Raw genomic sequence first — 17,189 nt, forward strand, 5'->3', positions numbered from 1 at the left:
TTGATCCCCTTAAAGGGACAGTACAGGATAGCAACCAAGAAACACAGCTGTGCTTCAGATCCCAATAATGGGAAATGTTGCCATGGGAGAACCATTTGCACATAGTAGTTTCCAGAGTCAACTTACAGATGCCTCATGATTCTGAACAGTTAATAAATTCATTAACTAAGAAGGTTAAGAATATTGAGACATTTCTTGACCTACATACAGCTCCCAACTTGCCCATCTGCTTGGTGCTGTGGGGACATGTCACCTCCTGTTAATGTTTATCTCTTCTAACATGGCTCATTAACATCTGCAACGAACCAGAGACTCTGTGAGCATAAACCCTGCTGGTTACTCAATGTCCCAGGAATCTGCCATCAAACTGCAATCAACAAGACAAGAAGCAGATGGCAGAAAAAAGATCGAAATTCAGGAAAAGTCTTGCAGGTGCTTGTATTCTGTAAAATTGTTTACCCTGAGCAGGATGAAAAGTAAGTATGCAATTTTTTTTAACATCTAGATATTTTATACCTTTTTTTGTTTAAAATTCCCCCTCCAGTTTCCTCTGGTGCAGAGATTCCAGAGGTCACAGTGAACAAAATTGGACCCTTTTTGTGTGAGGCTCACTGACTATGGGGGATTTAGCTGAACCTAACCCCGTCTTTGCCTGAGGAACGAGCATTTTCCACGAGCAGTCACTTGATAGCTATCAGTATTAACATCCCTAGCTGCTTCCTCCTTACCTCCAAGATAAGTGGGAGCCAATTGTCAGATATCTCCCATTGTCCCAGCTGAGGTTTAAACATTTCTTAAAGGTGAATTGCTACATTATAAGATTTAGGCAATGGTTGTCATTCTGTTGGGGCACCCCATTATGATAATGTTTTTCAGTCTGGCTAAGGTTTTCATATATATTTCAATAAAGATTGATTAAACTATTTATTTATTAATGAAAACACAAGTGATGTGCTTGAGACCATACTCTGTGGGGTGGGGGGGAGGGGGAGAAACCCACTGCCTTCTAGTCTAGCATAGTTAGTTAATTAGAATCTCCTGTACCCAGTGGTACATGAGACAATGATTTCTTCCATTGTGTCTGTCCAGAGCAAGACATTTAATTCCGATTGGAGGATCATCATGCCTCACATCCAGGCTACTGCGATTCTCCACAGTTGATCCTTATGTTTATCAATCTTTAATAGACTTGTCTCTCGGTTGTTTCCATAACAAAAAGCATTTTCACATCCATTTCGGCCGTGCCTCACCGGGTAGCACTCTCGCCTCTGAGTGTGAAGGTTGTGAGCACAAGCCCCCACTCCAAAGACTTGAGTACATAACCCAGGCTGACATGCCAGTGCAGTACTCAGGGACTGCTGCACTGTCGGAGGTGCTGGCTTTCAGATGAGACATTACCTCGAGGTCCCGACTGCCTTCTCAGGTGGACGTAAATGCCTACATCGCTATTTCAAAGAAGAGCCACGGAGTTAACCCCCGGTGTCCTGTTCAATATTTATCCCTCAACCAGCATCACAAACAGAGTATCTGCTTATCATAACTTTGCTGTTCGTGGGAGCTTGCTGTGCACAGATTGGCTGCTGCTTCTCCTACAACAGTGACACTTCAAAAGTGCTTCACTAGCTGTACAAGCGAAGTGGGACAGCCAAAGGTCTTGAAAGGTCATGTATAAATGCAACTCTGCATTTCTTTATGTGAACAGGTCACAAGTGACCAGGCGTACCAGAAGGACCAGTGCACAGCCTTTAGTCTTGCTCCTACTTTTCAGCCTATTCTATTTGTATGGTCCTGTCCTGAGTATTACTACCGCCTATATAGTCCTCTGGGTCATTATAGCAGATTAGCCTTCCCACGACACCAATGTACAGTCCCCAACTGACAGCAGCTAACCTGAAGGATCAAACAGACCTGGGCTGCAGCAAACATATTTTCCAATGTATCACCCTCACCTCTGCACAGAGAACATTGCTGCTGATTGGTGCAGTCCTCTCCTTTCTTGGGAGCATTGGAGTGAGGTACGAAATGGAGAGGGAGCATGCAGCTGAAATACTTCCTCCGGTGGGAGAGTCCAGATCAGGAGGGACAATAATAAAATTAGAACTAGGCCATTCAGGGACAATATCAGGAAGCACTTTTTCACACAAAGTGAATTGGAAATCTGGAACACTCTTCCACCAAAAAGCTGTTGAGGCTGGGGGTCGATTTGAACATTTCAAGACTGAAATTGATAGAATTTTGTTAGGTAAGGGTACGAAAGGGTTATGGAACCAAGGCTTGCAAATGGGGTGAAGATAAAAGTCAGCCTTGATGCTACTAAATGGCAGAACAAGCTTGAGGGGCTAAATAGCCGCCTCCAGTCCCAAGGGCTGGGTTTTACCAGCTGGGAGGCAGGAGCAGCTTCCTGGGGTGTGGGGGGTGAGGAGGGGGTGGTGGGTGCTTCCTTTATGACTGCTCAATGGAGGGGCCTTGTGGCTACGGTGCCACTGCTGGATGTTGAGCCCCCACCAATTGCCGGTGCCTGCCTGCTTGGTCCTGGCACCGTACTTAAACAAACTTGCCTTCTCTTTGAAAGTGCCTCAGCATGGAGGAGCCCTCTTCTTCGTCCTGCAGCCTCAGCAGCGACCACCTCTATGGGTGGAACTGCCGAAGCTGCTGGCCCTCCGATTGGGAGGCAGACCGCCATCTTAACTTTCTGGAAAATCCAGTGTTCCTAAACGCTTCTGCATCTCTCAACAGATCAATTCTTCTGCATGTGTCTCACTGTGACTCTGCTGTCTGCTGCTGCACAGTCCTGTTCCAGCCAGTGTACCTGTGCTGGAGATCTGGCCAATTGTAAGTTTGTGTCTTTGCTGCAAGAGGGTAAGTGTGATTACAGCAGGAGATGGAAGCAGCTCAAGTTAATCATTTTCAATGCAGTGTTGCTTGACTATGCATCTGCCAAACCAGAGGAAAACTACTGCAAAGTTCGTTTTCCTCTAAACTTTCTCTCTTGGTCGTCCTAAGCTCTCACTACACCATCCGACTCACTCTTCCTCCTCCCCGTGTCCACACCGGGTTGACGTGAAAGGTAATTTCGTAAGGGCTTCGGTTCCTGAGTGAAGCATCAACAACGGTGAGTGCAGTAGAGGAGATGGGGATATAACACTGATTTCTCGATCCACGCCTGCTGCTGACGAGGCTCCACCCAGGCGGAAAGCCTCTCAAACTAACCCCTAAGAGCAAATCGCACATCTCTCACTATGATTCAGTCTTTGAGAAAGATGGAGCCTCATACCTTTTTCCCTTCTTACATCCTCTGAGGAGTTTAAACCCCAAACTTCGCATCACCTTATCACTAAACCAAGCTTTCCCTGGTCTCTGACTCTTTTTTTAGACCTACTAGTGGCCAGCTGTACGGGTCTGGAGTCTTCACCTCGGATTTTCAATTTTGCTCGACTACTTTCCCATTTCTGTAGTGCTGCAGACAATTTATATTATGACCCTGTGTATAAACAAGCTCTGTGTTAATGGAGAAAACCATTCCGTCACTACATTGCAGTTGCTATGAACCTCTGTGAATCTGTCTGCAGTCTTTAAAGTTATCATTGGGGCTTTGATCAGACAGGCATTGAGTCATGCTCACTTTTTAACATTGCTTTTTATTTGCTCTTAATTTCTGAATGGTATTCCATGTTGTGCACTGGAGCCTCAATCACTATCATTTACTTCATGTTATTTTCCGCTAGTGATCTGTTAGAGAATAAAGCTCTATTTTTTTTAAAGTTCACCAGATGACTCAGTGGGTAAATGCTCTGCCTCATGTGGTACTGAGTCCTTTAGACTAGCTACCTCACCCACGTGGCCATCTTTCATCTGTTGAACACATCGGGGCTTAGCCCAGCCCTGTCCTTGTCCCACATCCTGGTTGAATCTCTGGTTCATTCTGAGTTCTGATCTAAGTCAGGTTAGAAAGTCAGGCATTACAGCTAGTGCCCCTGGGTTGGAAAGAGATAATGATTACTGTCAGGAATTCTGCTCCTGATCACTATCCAGGGATGTGCATATGTATAGATGTGGGATGAGGATGAGTCTGGGCTCAGCTCTGATGTGTTCAACACATGAAAGGTGGCCACGTGGAACGGAAGCACAGCAAGAGTCAGCACCAATACTAATAGATCATGGGGAAGGTTACTCAGAGCTCAGCTTCATTACACAGGGGCGGCGCAGTGGTTAGCACCGCAGCCTCACAGCTCCAGCGACCCAGGTTCAATTCTGGGTACTGCCTGTGTGGAGTTTGCAAGTTCTCCCTGTATCTGCCTGGGTTTCCTCCGGGTGCTCCGGTTTCCTCCCACATGCCAAAGACTTGCAGGTTGATGGGTAAATTGGCCATTATAAATTGCCCCTAGTATAGGTAGGTGGTAGGGAAATATAGGGACAGCTGGGGATGTGGTAGGAATATGGGATTAGTGTAGGATTAGTATAAATGGGTGGTTGATGGTCGGCACAGACTCGGTGGGCCGAAGGGCCTGTTTCAGTGCTGTATCTCTAAACTAAACTAAACAGAGGTGATGTGAAACTTATAGGAACCCATTTAAAATGGCTGCAAGATCTAAAGGAAATGGATTTAGAATCAAAGAATGTTATAGCCCAGAAACAGATGGTGTGTTGTAGAATTTGTTATTACTGACCTAATAGAGGTCATAAAAATTATTAAGGGGTTTGACAGGGTAGGTGTTGAAAGGATGTTTTCATGTGGTTGGGGGGGGGGGGGGGGCGGTGATGGAGAGCAGGAGTCCAGAACTAAGTTGTAAATATAAGATACTCATGAATAAATCCAAAAAATTCTTCAGTAAAAACCTCTTCCTCAGTTAGTGATTAGAATGTGGGTCTCGTTACCATATGGAATGGTTAAGGCAAACAGCATAGATGCACTTAAGGGGAAGCTAGATAAGTGCATGAGGGGCAAAGGAATAGAAGGATATGCTGGTACCTGAAGTAGGATGGGCAGAGGCTGGTGTGGAGCATAAACACCAGCATAGACCAGTTTGGCAGAGTGCCCTGTTTCTATGTTGTAAATTCTATAATTCTGTATATTTATTTATCCTGTTCTATGTATAAGTTTTAACAGATTTGCCAAAGTCTACAGCAATGATCCTGCTTCAGGGAGGATCAATCACAATGATCGAACCCAGAGCATTCCAGAACTTCTCCAACCTGTGGTACCTGTCAATTACTGATTTCAAATTGTCGCTTTTAAGCAACGCGCTTACCATGTCAACAACTGAGGAGAGCAGCCTTCAACTGCTGGACCTTTCCAACAACAGACTGGAGAACTGCCGTGTTGAAAGCTCAGCATTCGCAGGTCTTCAGAATCTGACCGAACTAAAGCTGAACGAAAATTCACTCAATGTGCTGAAGCCCGCATGGTTTTCAGACCTGACTTCGCTTAATAAATTGAATATTAAATTAAATAACATTTCCTATCTTCCTCCACGCATATTTGCGACACTGACCCAGCTGAATCAACTTAATGCAGCCTCAAATCTTATCCAGTACATATCCACAGACACATTCTATGGACTGAGCACCCTCAACGAGCTGGATTTGTCCAACAATGAGCTCCTTTTCATCAACAAAGATGCTTTCAGACCTTTGCAAAGATTGAGCCAACTGCTTTTGAATGATAACCAGCTTATGATGTTAGCCGAGGTCCCTGAGTCTGTGCAGAATTTACACCTGCAGAGCAACCCTTGGGAGTGCAGCTGTCACTTAGTGTTATTGTTGGAATCACGAAGGGAGGCTATACAGGATCCAGGAAACCTGTTCTGCCAAAGTCCAGAGAATGTGAAAGGAAAGCCTGTCTTAAATCTCAGTTCTAGTTACTGCTCATCCGCAACTCTGCTCCCTGCAACAACACCTCTCTCCCTGACAGCTTCAGCCTTGCAAGTCATTCCTACTCTTAGTGTTCGAGCTGCAGTTTACGGATTTATAGGTGAGAATACATGAAAAAAAGTTCATATTTTCTTTTTGTGTTCCGAGAGGCAAACTTGCAGCATAAATAGTGGGTTACGAATTATGAATGATGAAAGATACTCTACACTTTCTTTTTCCACATATTGGCCTGGAATTTGTGGTTGGAATGACAGTGAAACTGCTGGCATTCACTGACATTACTGTGTGAAACTGACACCAACTTCTGGTGTCTGCACATGCGCAACTAAAGTTGCTGTCAGTAATACCCTGCTTCTTCACAGATGAAATGAGTACAGAATGAGTGATTTGACATGAACTCACCTTCTTGCATGCTATTCTTGTTGTAAAAAACCATTCAAAAAGTTAAGCCTTGTTGAATGAGATACAATTGAGTTTTTAACGGTGTGCTCAGTCATTATTACTGCAGAACAGCCTCTCTGGCTCTGGAAAACTAATTTTAGAAGTCTGGAGAGTCATTTCCTCCAATCCATGAAATCCATACATTTTTAGGTTTGATATTTCAGCTTCTACCTTAATCCCATGTGCGTGCCCCAATCTTTATTTCGCTCTCGAAAATGATTAAAAGCTGAATGTCAATCAGTGCTTTTTACTTCCTGGTTTGCTGTCTATGAGAATTTGTCAATGCGATTGGCTGCTCAGCCTGACCTCACTGTTCCTAGACACCAGAGATCCTCTACAGGTGGCACCAGAATTAAATTGACATTGTAATCGGAGAAATTAATGTCACAGAGCTCATTAACTCTTGGTGTGCTGCTTTCTTTGAGGTCAGCGGCGAGTGCTGTCCCTTCACTGCTGACTGCAAAGCCTGGGCCAAAGAATAATAGAATCATACATCACACTAGGAGACCATTTGGCCCATTGTGCCTGTGCTGGGAGGATGAACCTTCTTATGTCAAGTGCGGCAACTAGTTTTATTTAAAAAGAAAATACCTATTTTGCTTACAGACTGGGACACAAATGGGCACCAATAGTACAGTAGCAAAACTACTCAGATGTCTGATATCAACACAAATGTTTTAAATACATTTTAAACACTTCTCCTGCCGTCTTGCTTTCATTCCCCATTCTTCCATTGTCCTAGTTTTTTTTAATTACTTTTAAATCTTGTAGGAATAAGCTGTTGTATCATTTCTGAGTCTTTTCTAAAAATGTTTCACTTTTGGATTATGCTGCTGCTTGGAAATAGAACCCACATTGAAAAGTTTGAGCACTGGTTCCCTGAGAAGTGATTTCAAAGAATGTTTTATTCAGCTATTGAGTAGAAATTTGAACATTGTGGTCAGGTCATAAGGTTGAATTTTTTTGATCCATATCTATGTAGAAGATAAAATGGGATGGTTGCTGGATGGACCGTCTGCTCAGTAGTGCTTGTTCTTTGTGTTCAAATGATATAACCTACCTATATAATCAGCCCTCTTTACCCAATCTCTTTGTCTATCCACACTATGTATCTCTTGGTATAATATTTATTTACAGTATTTATTTATATTGCTACCTATCTTTCTTCATTATGTTTAATCTATCTCTAGTTCTCTTCCTGTCTCTCCTTGTTTCTATCTCTCCCTCTTCCCCCCCACCCCCACCCGCCGCCTCTCTCTCCTTCCCCTCCCCCCCACCGCCTCTCTCTCCCTCCCCTCCCCCCCACCGCCGCCTCTCTCTCCCTCCCCCCCCACCGCCGCTCTCTGTCGCGCTCTCGCTCCTCATCTCAGTCCTGAAAAGTTTACCCCGTATCCTTAGACAATGACCCCTGGTTCTGGATTTCCCACCATTGGGAACATCCTTCCTGCATCTATCCTGTCAAGTCCTGTTAGAATTTTATAGGATTCTATGAGATCCCCACTCACTCTTCTGAACTCAATCTCTCCTCATACGTCAGTCCCGCCATCCCAGGAATCAGTCTGGTAAACGTTCGCTGCGCTCCCTCAATTGCAGGAACATCCTTCCTCAGATAAGGAGACCAAAATTGCACACAATATTCCAGATGTGGCCTCACCAAGGCCCTGTATAATTGCAGCAAGACATCCCTGCTCCTGTACTCGAATCCTCTCGCTACAAAGGCCAGCATACCATTTGCCCTTTTTACCGCCTGTTGCACCTGCATGCTTGCCTTCAGCGACTGGTGTACAAGACCATATTCCCCTCTCTCAGTTTATAGCCGTTCAGATAATCTGCCTTCCTGTTTTTGCTACCAAAGTGGATCACCTCACATTTGTCCACATTATACTGCATCTGCCATGCATTTGCCCACTCACTCAACTTGTCCAAATCAGCCTGAAGCCTCTCTGCATCCTCCTCACAACTCACCCTCCCACCCAGTTTTGTGTCGTCTGCAAATTTGGAGATATTACATTTAGTTCCCTCATCTAAATCATTAATATACATTGTGAATAGCTGGGGTCCTAGCACTGATCCCTGGGGTACCCCACTAGTCACTACCTGCCATTCGGAAAAAGACCCGTTTATGCCTACTCTTTGTTTCCTGTCTGCCAACCAATTTTCTATCCATCGCAATACACTACCCCCAATCCCATGCGCTTTAATTTTACACACTAATCTCTTATGTGGGACTTTGTCAAAAGCCTTCTGAAAGTCCAAATAAACCACATCCACTGGCTCCCCCTTATCAACTCTACTAGTTACATCCTCGGAATTCTAGTAGATTTGTCGAGCGTGATTTCCCTTTTGTAAATCCATGCTGACTCTGTCCGATTCTACCACTGTTCTCTAAGTGCTCTGCTATAAAATCTTTGATAATGGACTCTAGAATTTTCCCAACTACCGATGTCAGGCTGACCGGTCTATAATTCCATCTTTTCTCTCTACCTCCCTTTTTAAATAGAGGGGTTACATTAGCTAACCTCCGATCTGTAGGAACTGTTCCAGAGTCTATAGAATCTTGGAAGATGACCACCAATGCATCCACTATTTCCAACCACTTCCTTAAGTACTCTGGGATGGTGATTATCAGACCCTGGGGATTTATCGGCCTCGATCCCATCAATTTCCCCAACACCATTCCTCTACTAATACTGATTTCCTTCAGCTCCTGCCTCTCACTAAACCCTGTGTTCCCCAACATTTCTGTGTCCTCCTTTGTGAATGACTGAACCAAAGTATGCATTTAGTTGGTCAGCCATTTCTTTGTTCCCCATAATAAATTCCCCTGTTTCTGACTGTAAGGGACCTATTTATTTTTTATTTTTGTTTATTTAGAGATATAGCACTGAAACAGGCCTTTCGGCCCACCGAGTTTGTGCCGGCGTCAACCACCCATTTATACTAATCCCATATTCCTACCACATCCCCACCTGTCCCTCTATTCCCCTACCACCTACCTATACTAGGGGCAATTTATAATGGCCAATTTACCTATCAACCTGCAAGTCTTTTGGTGATGGGAGGAAACCGGAGCACCCGGCGAAAACCCACGCAGACACAGGGAGGACTTGCAAACTCTACACAGGCAGTACCCAGAATTGAACCCGGGTCGCTGGAGCTGTGAGGCTGCAGTGCTAACCACTGCGCCGCCCATTTGTCTTCACCAATCTTTTACTCTTCACATACCAATAGAAACTTTTATCGTCAGTTTTTATGTTCCCTGCAAGCTTACTCTCGTACTCTATTTTCCCCTTCTTAATCAATCCCTTGGTCCTCCTTTGCTGAATTCTAAACTGCTCCCAATCCTCAGATCTGTTGTTTTTTTTGGCGAATTTATATGCCTTTTCCTTGGATCTAATGCTATCTCTAATTTCCCTGTAAGCCATGTTTTGGCTACCTTTCCCGTTTTACTTTTGCGCCAGACAGGAATAAACAATTGTTGCAGTTCATTCATGCGCACTTTGAATGTTTGCCATTGCCTATTCACTGTCATCCCTTTAAGTAACGTTTCCCAATCCATCATAGCCAACTCGCGCCTCATACCTTCTTAGTTTCCTTTATTAAGATTCAGGACCCTAGTCTCAGAGTCAACTACGTCACTCTCCATCTTGATGAAGAATTCTATCATATTATGGTTGCTCATCCCCAAGGGGTCTTGCACAACTAGATTGTCAATTATTCCCCTCTCATTACACAATACCCAGTCTAGGATGGCCTGTTCTCTAGTTGGTTCCTCAACGTATTGGGCCAGAAAACCATCCCGTATACACTCAATGAATTCCTTATACACTTCATGTATTGTGACTAATTTGATTTGCCCAATCTATATGCAGATTAAGGTCACCCATAATTACAGATGTTCCATAATTACAGATGTTCCTTTATCGCATGCATCTCTAATTTCCTGTTTAATGCCATTCCCAACATCACCACTACACTTTGGGGGTCTATATACAACCCCCTCTAACTCACTCTGTCTCTCTCATCGTCATGGACTACATGCATACATACCATGGAACCTCAGGGGTCATATATAAAGATTCATCCAGATTCTCATTACTTTGCTGATAATGTTTTCCGATGGTTATGGTCCCAGCAAAGGGTTGTTAGTCCTGCAACAAGTCTGTCTGCATGATTCAGCCTCAAGTGATTTTAAACAATGTCTTTTAACATACATTGACTTTAATAATATTGCTTTTATACAACTGTTCTACAGGATTATATTAAATGGCAAGTAATTAATGCAATTTTTAAAATTCTGTCTTGGGACGTAGGCCTCGCTGGCTAGGCCAGCATTTATTGCTCATCCCTAATTTGCTCTTGAGAAGGTGGTTGTGAGCTGCCTTCTTGAACTGCTGCAGTCCATGTGGGGTAGGTACACCCACAGTGCTGCTCTTTGATGCCACACTTGGTCAAATGCTGCCTTGATGTCAAGGGCAATCACTCTCGCCTCACCTCAGTTCTTTTGTCCATGTTTGGACGAAGGTTGTAATGGGGTCAGGAGCTGTGTGGCCCTGGTGGAACCCAAACTGGGCATCAGTGAGCAGGTCATTCCCGAGTGAGTGCCACTTGATAGCACTGTCGACAGCTCCTTCCATCACTTTGCTGAAGATCAGTAGTAGACTGATAGGGTGGTAATTGGCCAGGTTGAATTTATCCTGCTTTTTGTGTACAGGACATAGCTGGGCAATTTTCCACATTGTGAAGTAGATGCCAGTGTTACAGCTGTACATCATCACCCTCTATAAAAACAAAGGTGACCGCGGTGACTGCAACAACTACCGTGGAATCTCCCTGCTCAGCATAGTGGGGAAAGTCTTTGCTCGAGTCGCTCTGAACAGGCTCCAGAAGCTGGCCGAGCGCGTCTACCCTGAGGCACAGTGTGGCTTTCGTGCAGAGAGATCGACTATTGACATGCTGTTCTCCCTTCGTCAGATACAGGAGAAATGCCGTGAACAACAGATGCCCCTCTACATTGCTTTCATTGATCTCACCAAAGCCTTTGACCTCGTCAGCAGACGTGGTCTCTTCAGACTACTAGAAAAGATCGGATGTCCACCAAAGCTACTAAGTATCATCACCTCATTCCATGACAATATGAAAGGCACAATTCAACATGGTGGCTCCTCATCAGAGCCCTTTCCTATCCTGAGTGGTGTGAAACAGGGCTGTGTTCTCGCACCCACACTTTTTGGGATTTTCTTCTCCCTGCTGCTTTCACATGCGTTCAAATCCTCTGAAGAAGGAATTTTCCTCCACACAAGATCAGGGGGCAGGTTGTTCAACCTTGCCCGTCTAAGAGCGAAGTCCAAAGTACGGAAAGTCCTCATCAGAGAACTCCTCTTTGCTGACGATGCTGCTTTAACATCTCACACTGAAGAATGCCTGCAGAGTCTCATCGACAGGTTTGCGTCTGCCTGCAATGAATTTGGCCTAACCATCAGCCTCAAGAAAACGAACATCATGGGGCAGGATGTCAGAAATGCTCCATCCATCAATATTGGCGACCACGCTCTGGAAGTGGTTCAAGAGTTCACCTACCTAGGCTCAACTATCACCAGTAACCTGTCTCTAGATGCAGAAATCAACAAGCGCATGGGTAAGGCTTCCACTGCTATGTTCAGACTGGCCAAGAGAGTGTGGGAAAATGGCGCACTGACACGGAACACAAAAGTCCGAGTGTATCAGGCCTGTGTCCTCAGTACCTTGCTCTACGGCAGCGAGGCCTGGACAACGTATGCCAGCCAAGAGCGACGTCTCAATTCATTCCATCTTCGCTGCCTTCGGAGAATACTTGGCATCAGGTGGCAGGACTATATCTCCAACACAGAAGTCCTTGAAGCGGCCAACATCCCCAGCTTATACACACTACTGAGTCAGCGGCGCTTGAGATGGCTTGGCCATGTGAGCCGCATGGAAGATGGCAGGATCCCCAAAGACACATTGTACAGCGAGCTCGCCACTGGTATCAGACCCACCGGCCGTCCATGTCTCCGTTATAAAGACGTCTGCAAACGCGACATGAAATCGTGTGACATTGATCACAAGTCGTGGGAGTCAGTTGCCAGCATTCGCCAGAGCTGGCGGGCAGCCATAAAGACAGGGCTAAATTGTGGCGAGTCGAAGAGACTTAGTAGTTGGCAGGAAAAAAGACAGAGGCGCAAGGGGAGAGCCAACTGTGCAACAGCCCCAACAAACAAATTTCTCTGCAGCACCTGTGGAAGAGCCTGTCACTCCAGAATTGGCCTTTATAGCCACTCCAGGCGCTGCTTCACAAACCACTGACCACCTCCAGGCGCGTATCCATTGTCTCTCGAGATAAGGAGGCCCAAAAAGAAAGAAAGAAAAAGAAAGGAACAGCTTAGCTCGGGGTGCAGCCAGTTCTGGAGTACAAGTCTTCAGTACTATCGCCAGACTGTCGTCAGGGCCCATAGCTTTTGCAGTATTCAGTGCCTTCTTCCACAAAGACCCCTTCAAGCCAAATAGACTTATCTATTGTGGGTCACAGTTAGGGCAAAATGACTTTTGACTGTCCAAGAGAGTGATCCAACTATTGGAGTTAATGGATTCCATTCTTATACTATTTGGCTACCTTGAGCTATACCTACACATAACAATATTTGTAGCAGCATGTTTGCTGATACCATTCTTGAGGTGTTTACCCCACATTCTAATCCTTCATGTCTGTCCTACAAGCTTTGTTTATTGTATTGTAATGGGTAGGCCAATCTTTATCTTATATTGTGGCATGTGGTGTCTTTGCAGCTAGTTTTTTTTTATTTGTTCATGTGATGCGAGCATCCTGATTGCCTTTGAGAAGGTGGTGGTGAGCTGCCTTCTAGAACCACTGCAGTCCATGTCTAGTCACACCCACAGTGCTGTTGGGGAGGGAGTTCCAGATTTTTTTGACCCAGCGACAGTGAAGGAATGGCCATATATTTCCAAGTCAGGATAGTGTGTGCCTTTCAGTGGATCTTGCAAGTGGTGTTCCCATGCATCTGCTGCCTTTGTCCTTCTAGGTGTTAGAGATTGCAGGTTTGGAAAGTACTGTCGGAGTCCATTTCCAGCTATGGACGATCTCTTGCCCTAGGTGTTTATAATTCTGTCTGAGTTTCCAGACTCTGTTTATTCACACAGAGACAAAATTCAATTTCCCCTTTCCTCCGCATTCACTCTCCGGCTAAAATGCTAAGGCAAATCATGCTGGGTTCTTTGACCATGTTTGAACACTGATTCAACAACAGTCCTTTCTAAGCCTCAAAGCACACAGAATTCAAACAGGACAAATATGAAATCTGAGAACAAACTGGATCTACCTGAATCAGGAGTCTTATGGGCTACAGTTTGGACACCCTGTTTGAGTGATAAAATGCTTGTAGAGTTCGGTTTGAAGCTGAGAGATTTTTTTGTGTTGCAAACTAATCTTGGATTTCATAATCTTTCCTTTCCAGTGGGATTTTTACTGGCAGGAGCTATCTGTCTGATCATCTGTTGTAGGAAATATTGGAGAGAGGGAATCCTGAGGATCCATGCAGTACACAGCAATGAGACAAAGAGGAGAGAAGGAACAAAGAGACAGAGTGAACCATTTGTGGAATTACGTGCCAGCAAATTGGAGGCTGTCTCTGTGACTGCTTCACATCTGATTGTTGATGGGCTACAGAACATTAAGGATAACCATGAAGAGCAAAGGAAGCAACATTTAAAGGTTTCCACAGAATCATGGAAAAACAGGAAAAGAGAGAGTGGGGAAAATGCTGTTAAGAAGACTGAGGCAATGCGACCTTGTAAGGTGGCGCCCAATTCCCTTCATGCCACCGATGTTCCACATCTACAGAATAAAGGAGTTGACAGCGTAACCAGCATGACCATGGAATGTGGAAAGGCAGGAAGCTGGGAAAATGCTGAAATAGGTAATCAATACTGAGGTGTGTTAGCTTGCATTTTCCCTTCTGGTCTCTTGAGGTGATCCATCTGCTGCAGGTGAGTCAGAACTTCTTGGACTGGCCAATGGAGGCACTCCAGAGGCACTGTCCCTTCTTTTTCCCATGCCTTACAGTGGGGTTTGCATTGTGCTTTTGATCTCCCCTCAACAGCTCCCTACAATGATGTGCTGAGTAACAGTGGTATGTGGAGGTTGCACCCTATGCCAGCACTCCACACTATCCTGATGTCTACTTTTTAAAAAAACATTTCCCACTGTTTACTCAAATTCTAAAAACCTAAAACTTGTGACCCAGATGGAAAAGGTGGCCATTCAAGTCGGTATCTATTTCCCTTGTACTGTTTCTTCAGCTGTTTAGACCCTAAGCTCTGAAATTCCCTCTCCAAACCCTTCTTGCCTCCTTTAAGAACTGGTCGTTCAACTTGTGGGACTTTGCTGTGTGCGGATTGGCTGGTGTGTTTGTATGCATAATGATATTGATTGCATTTCAAAAGTAATCTATTGGTTGTAAAGTACTTTTGGATGTCCTGAATAGTGAGTTACTATATAAATATTCTATTAAATATATAAAAGCTTCTACTGGAAACATAAGGTTTGTAATAATATCACATTGTAATATTTCTTTGAAGACTATAGTTGCAATTTTGATACAGAGTAAAACAATCTTTCAGGTATTTAATACAAAATTTAAAACAATCCCTCTTCCATTTTTATTTGTTTTCTTTAGGAAATTAAAATTGTTTTGTAGATGCGAGATTCTACAAAATATTATGTTGATTTTGAAAACTGAACTGTTCAGTATTTAAAGGAATCATCTTTTTCTTTTTAGTGACACTGAAGCACTGTGAAATTGAACAAATAGCCCGAAGTAAGAATTGTTTGACTAATCTATATATGTCACAGCACCATTTGTGCAGTCAGGAGGAAAGCCAATATCTCGGCAATAAGGTTAACTTTCCTGAGAGGCTGCTGACAGATGGCAATAATCCAGCAGGAAACTTGCTTAGTGTTTCAACCAACACCAATCAGCCTCTGAGAAATGATTCCGGTGAAGTTCATGTTCCTCAAACTGAAGACAGAGACTCATCCAGTACGAATAATCTCTCCGTTCTCTACGGGGAGGCTGTAAGCTCCCCGTGGGAATTCAAAACCAAGAACCTGGAGAAAATCAGGACTTTGGATTCACGAGACACCAAGACTGAGAACCTGGGGAGAAGTGAAGCCAAAGTATTCTACAAAGAGCGGAATGAGATGGTGGAGGAAGCTGAGCATCAGTTACCATGCAACCCTGTAAAAGTGACTGGATTAAATGAAAGCTTAATCGGCTGTGGGAGACTGTACTGGTGAAATGAACGGAAGAGTATTGTGGGATCCAATTAATCCCATTGGATCCAAACTAGGAACTCATGGAACAGCAATCCACAGATACTCAAATGTAGCAGCAATTTCTATGGGATGGGAACTGCAAAGTTCAATTTTATCCAATGGAAATGGAGATACCCAGCTGCCAGATGTAGAAGGTACTGATGAACCAGTGTCACAAGTTGCAAACTATTCATACGCATTAGGGAATGTTAGTGAAAAGAGCTTCAAACGCAACAATCAAAATGTAAATACATGTGACCGAAGTGAAATAAATCCATTACAGGATAATAGATTTGTTAGAGTAAATGCAGGCATCAAGTAAAATAATTTAGTCAAGAAAATATCTTGAGTCCAGGTCTGCTAGATAAGAGGAATGGGGGAAAGAGCATCAAAGTACCATTCCTGCTGGTGTGATCAACATAGGCCTTGCAGAAACAATAAACATGTACTGCATAGGTGGAGAATATAGAGTGTTATCATAAACACTGGAGAGCCATCCAACAACTATAATTCTAGACCCCCACCTGATGAGGAGCTTCTTAAAAACCGTAATGGGCTGAATGGGAACTTGATAGAGACACTGTCATAGAGACAGAAAATGGAGTTGGGGGGGGGGGAGCGCGTTGGGGGGCAGAGAATGAGAGCAAGGTTAGCAGCAAGGTAGATTGTGCATGAATAATGAACTCAGAAGTTCAATAAATTATACTTGTGGAGCTTTATACACTAATTGTTTCTGGAAACAAACGAACAGAAACTCAATAGAGGTTATTCTATTGAACACAAAGTTATATGTTTTAAGAGGTTCAATTATATTGCATTTCATTAAGCCTCCAGTGAAATTGAGTGGGTTTACATCAGATTAATGGAACTATGTAACTGGATTGAGGCACCAATCTTAATAGACTGAAGGATAATAATGCATTAAATTTGTGTTTCTGGATTTGAGTAATGCTCAAGGTACCGCGTTATACTCCAGAGCTTGGCCCAAGTGGTCATTCTTCATGTGACTGTAGATGGTGAGCGGTGGTGGGTAATTTGATGTAGGAGGCACCACATCTGAGCCCAGTGGGTCATCCTATTCACATCCAACATCCCTGTGCACACACTTACCAGCAGAAATACTGGAGCTCTGAATCAGACCTTTCCTTTTCTTATCTGAGATTAGCCAAGTCTTTGCAGATTATAGATCAAATCTGGGACCTTCCTGGGCTAATGTAACTCAGTTGCTGTACTCCCCCCCACCCCCCCCCCCCCCCCCTCCAATATCATAACCTCAACCTCAAATGTCTACGATTGCCTGGGACATCCTGATTTGAGTGGGAAAAACGCCTCTTGTCCTGCCTCTACAGGGTATCCTAGTACTTGTGGGTTACTAATCAATGACTTGGTTCATTTTCTTGCCAATGTTATGGGTGTGGGACTAGCTTAGCTCAAACTGACCATGAGGAGGTTTTTTTTTTGTTTTTGATAAACACACAAAGATATGGAGCAAAATGATTTGCTCTGGCTGATGATATGAGTGTTTTCT

At 44.0% G+C, this 17,189-nt stretch overlaps 1 protein-coding gene across 1 annotated transcript in view; it reads left to right on the top strand.

Annotated features, from left to right (window-relative positions):
- Positions 1-17,189, top strand: part of LOC137347458 (uncharacterized) — a 30,905-nt gene that overhangs the window by 8,798 nt on the left and 4,918 nt on the right. Inside the window, exons 2-5 of the mRNA XM_068011902.1 lie at positions 353-476; positions 2,737-2,859; positions 5,099-5,971; positions 13,803-14,264. Coding sequence (XP_067868003.1) covers positions 353-476; positions 2,737-2,859; positions 5,099-5,971; positions 13,803-14,264 — 1,582 coding nt within the window. The remainder of the gene's footprint in view (positions 1-352; positions 477-2,736; positions 2,860-5,098; positions 5,972-13,802; positions 14,265-17,189) is intronic.

The sequence above is a fragment of the Heterodontus francisci genome, chromosome 32 (genome assembly GCF_036365525.1).
Source record: "Heterodontus francisci isolate sHetFra1 chromosome 32, sHetFra1.hap1, whole genome shotgun sequence".
Taxonomy (NCBI): domain Eukaryota; kingdom Metazoa; phylum Chordata; class Chondrichthyes; order Heterodontiformes; family Heterodontidae; genus Heterodontus; species Heterodontus francisci.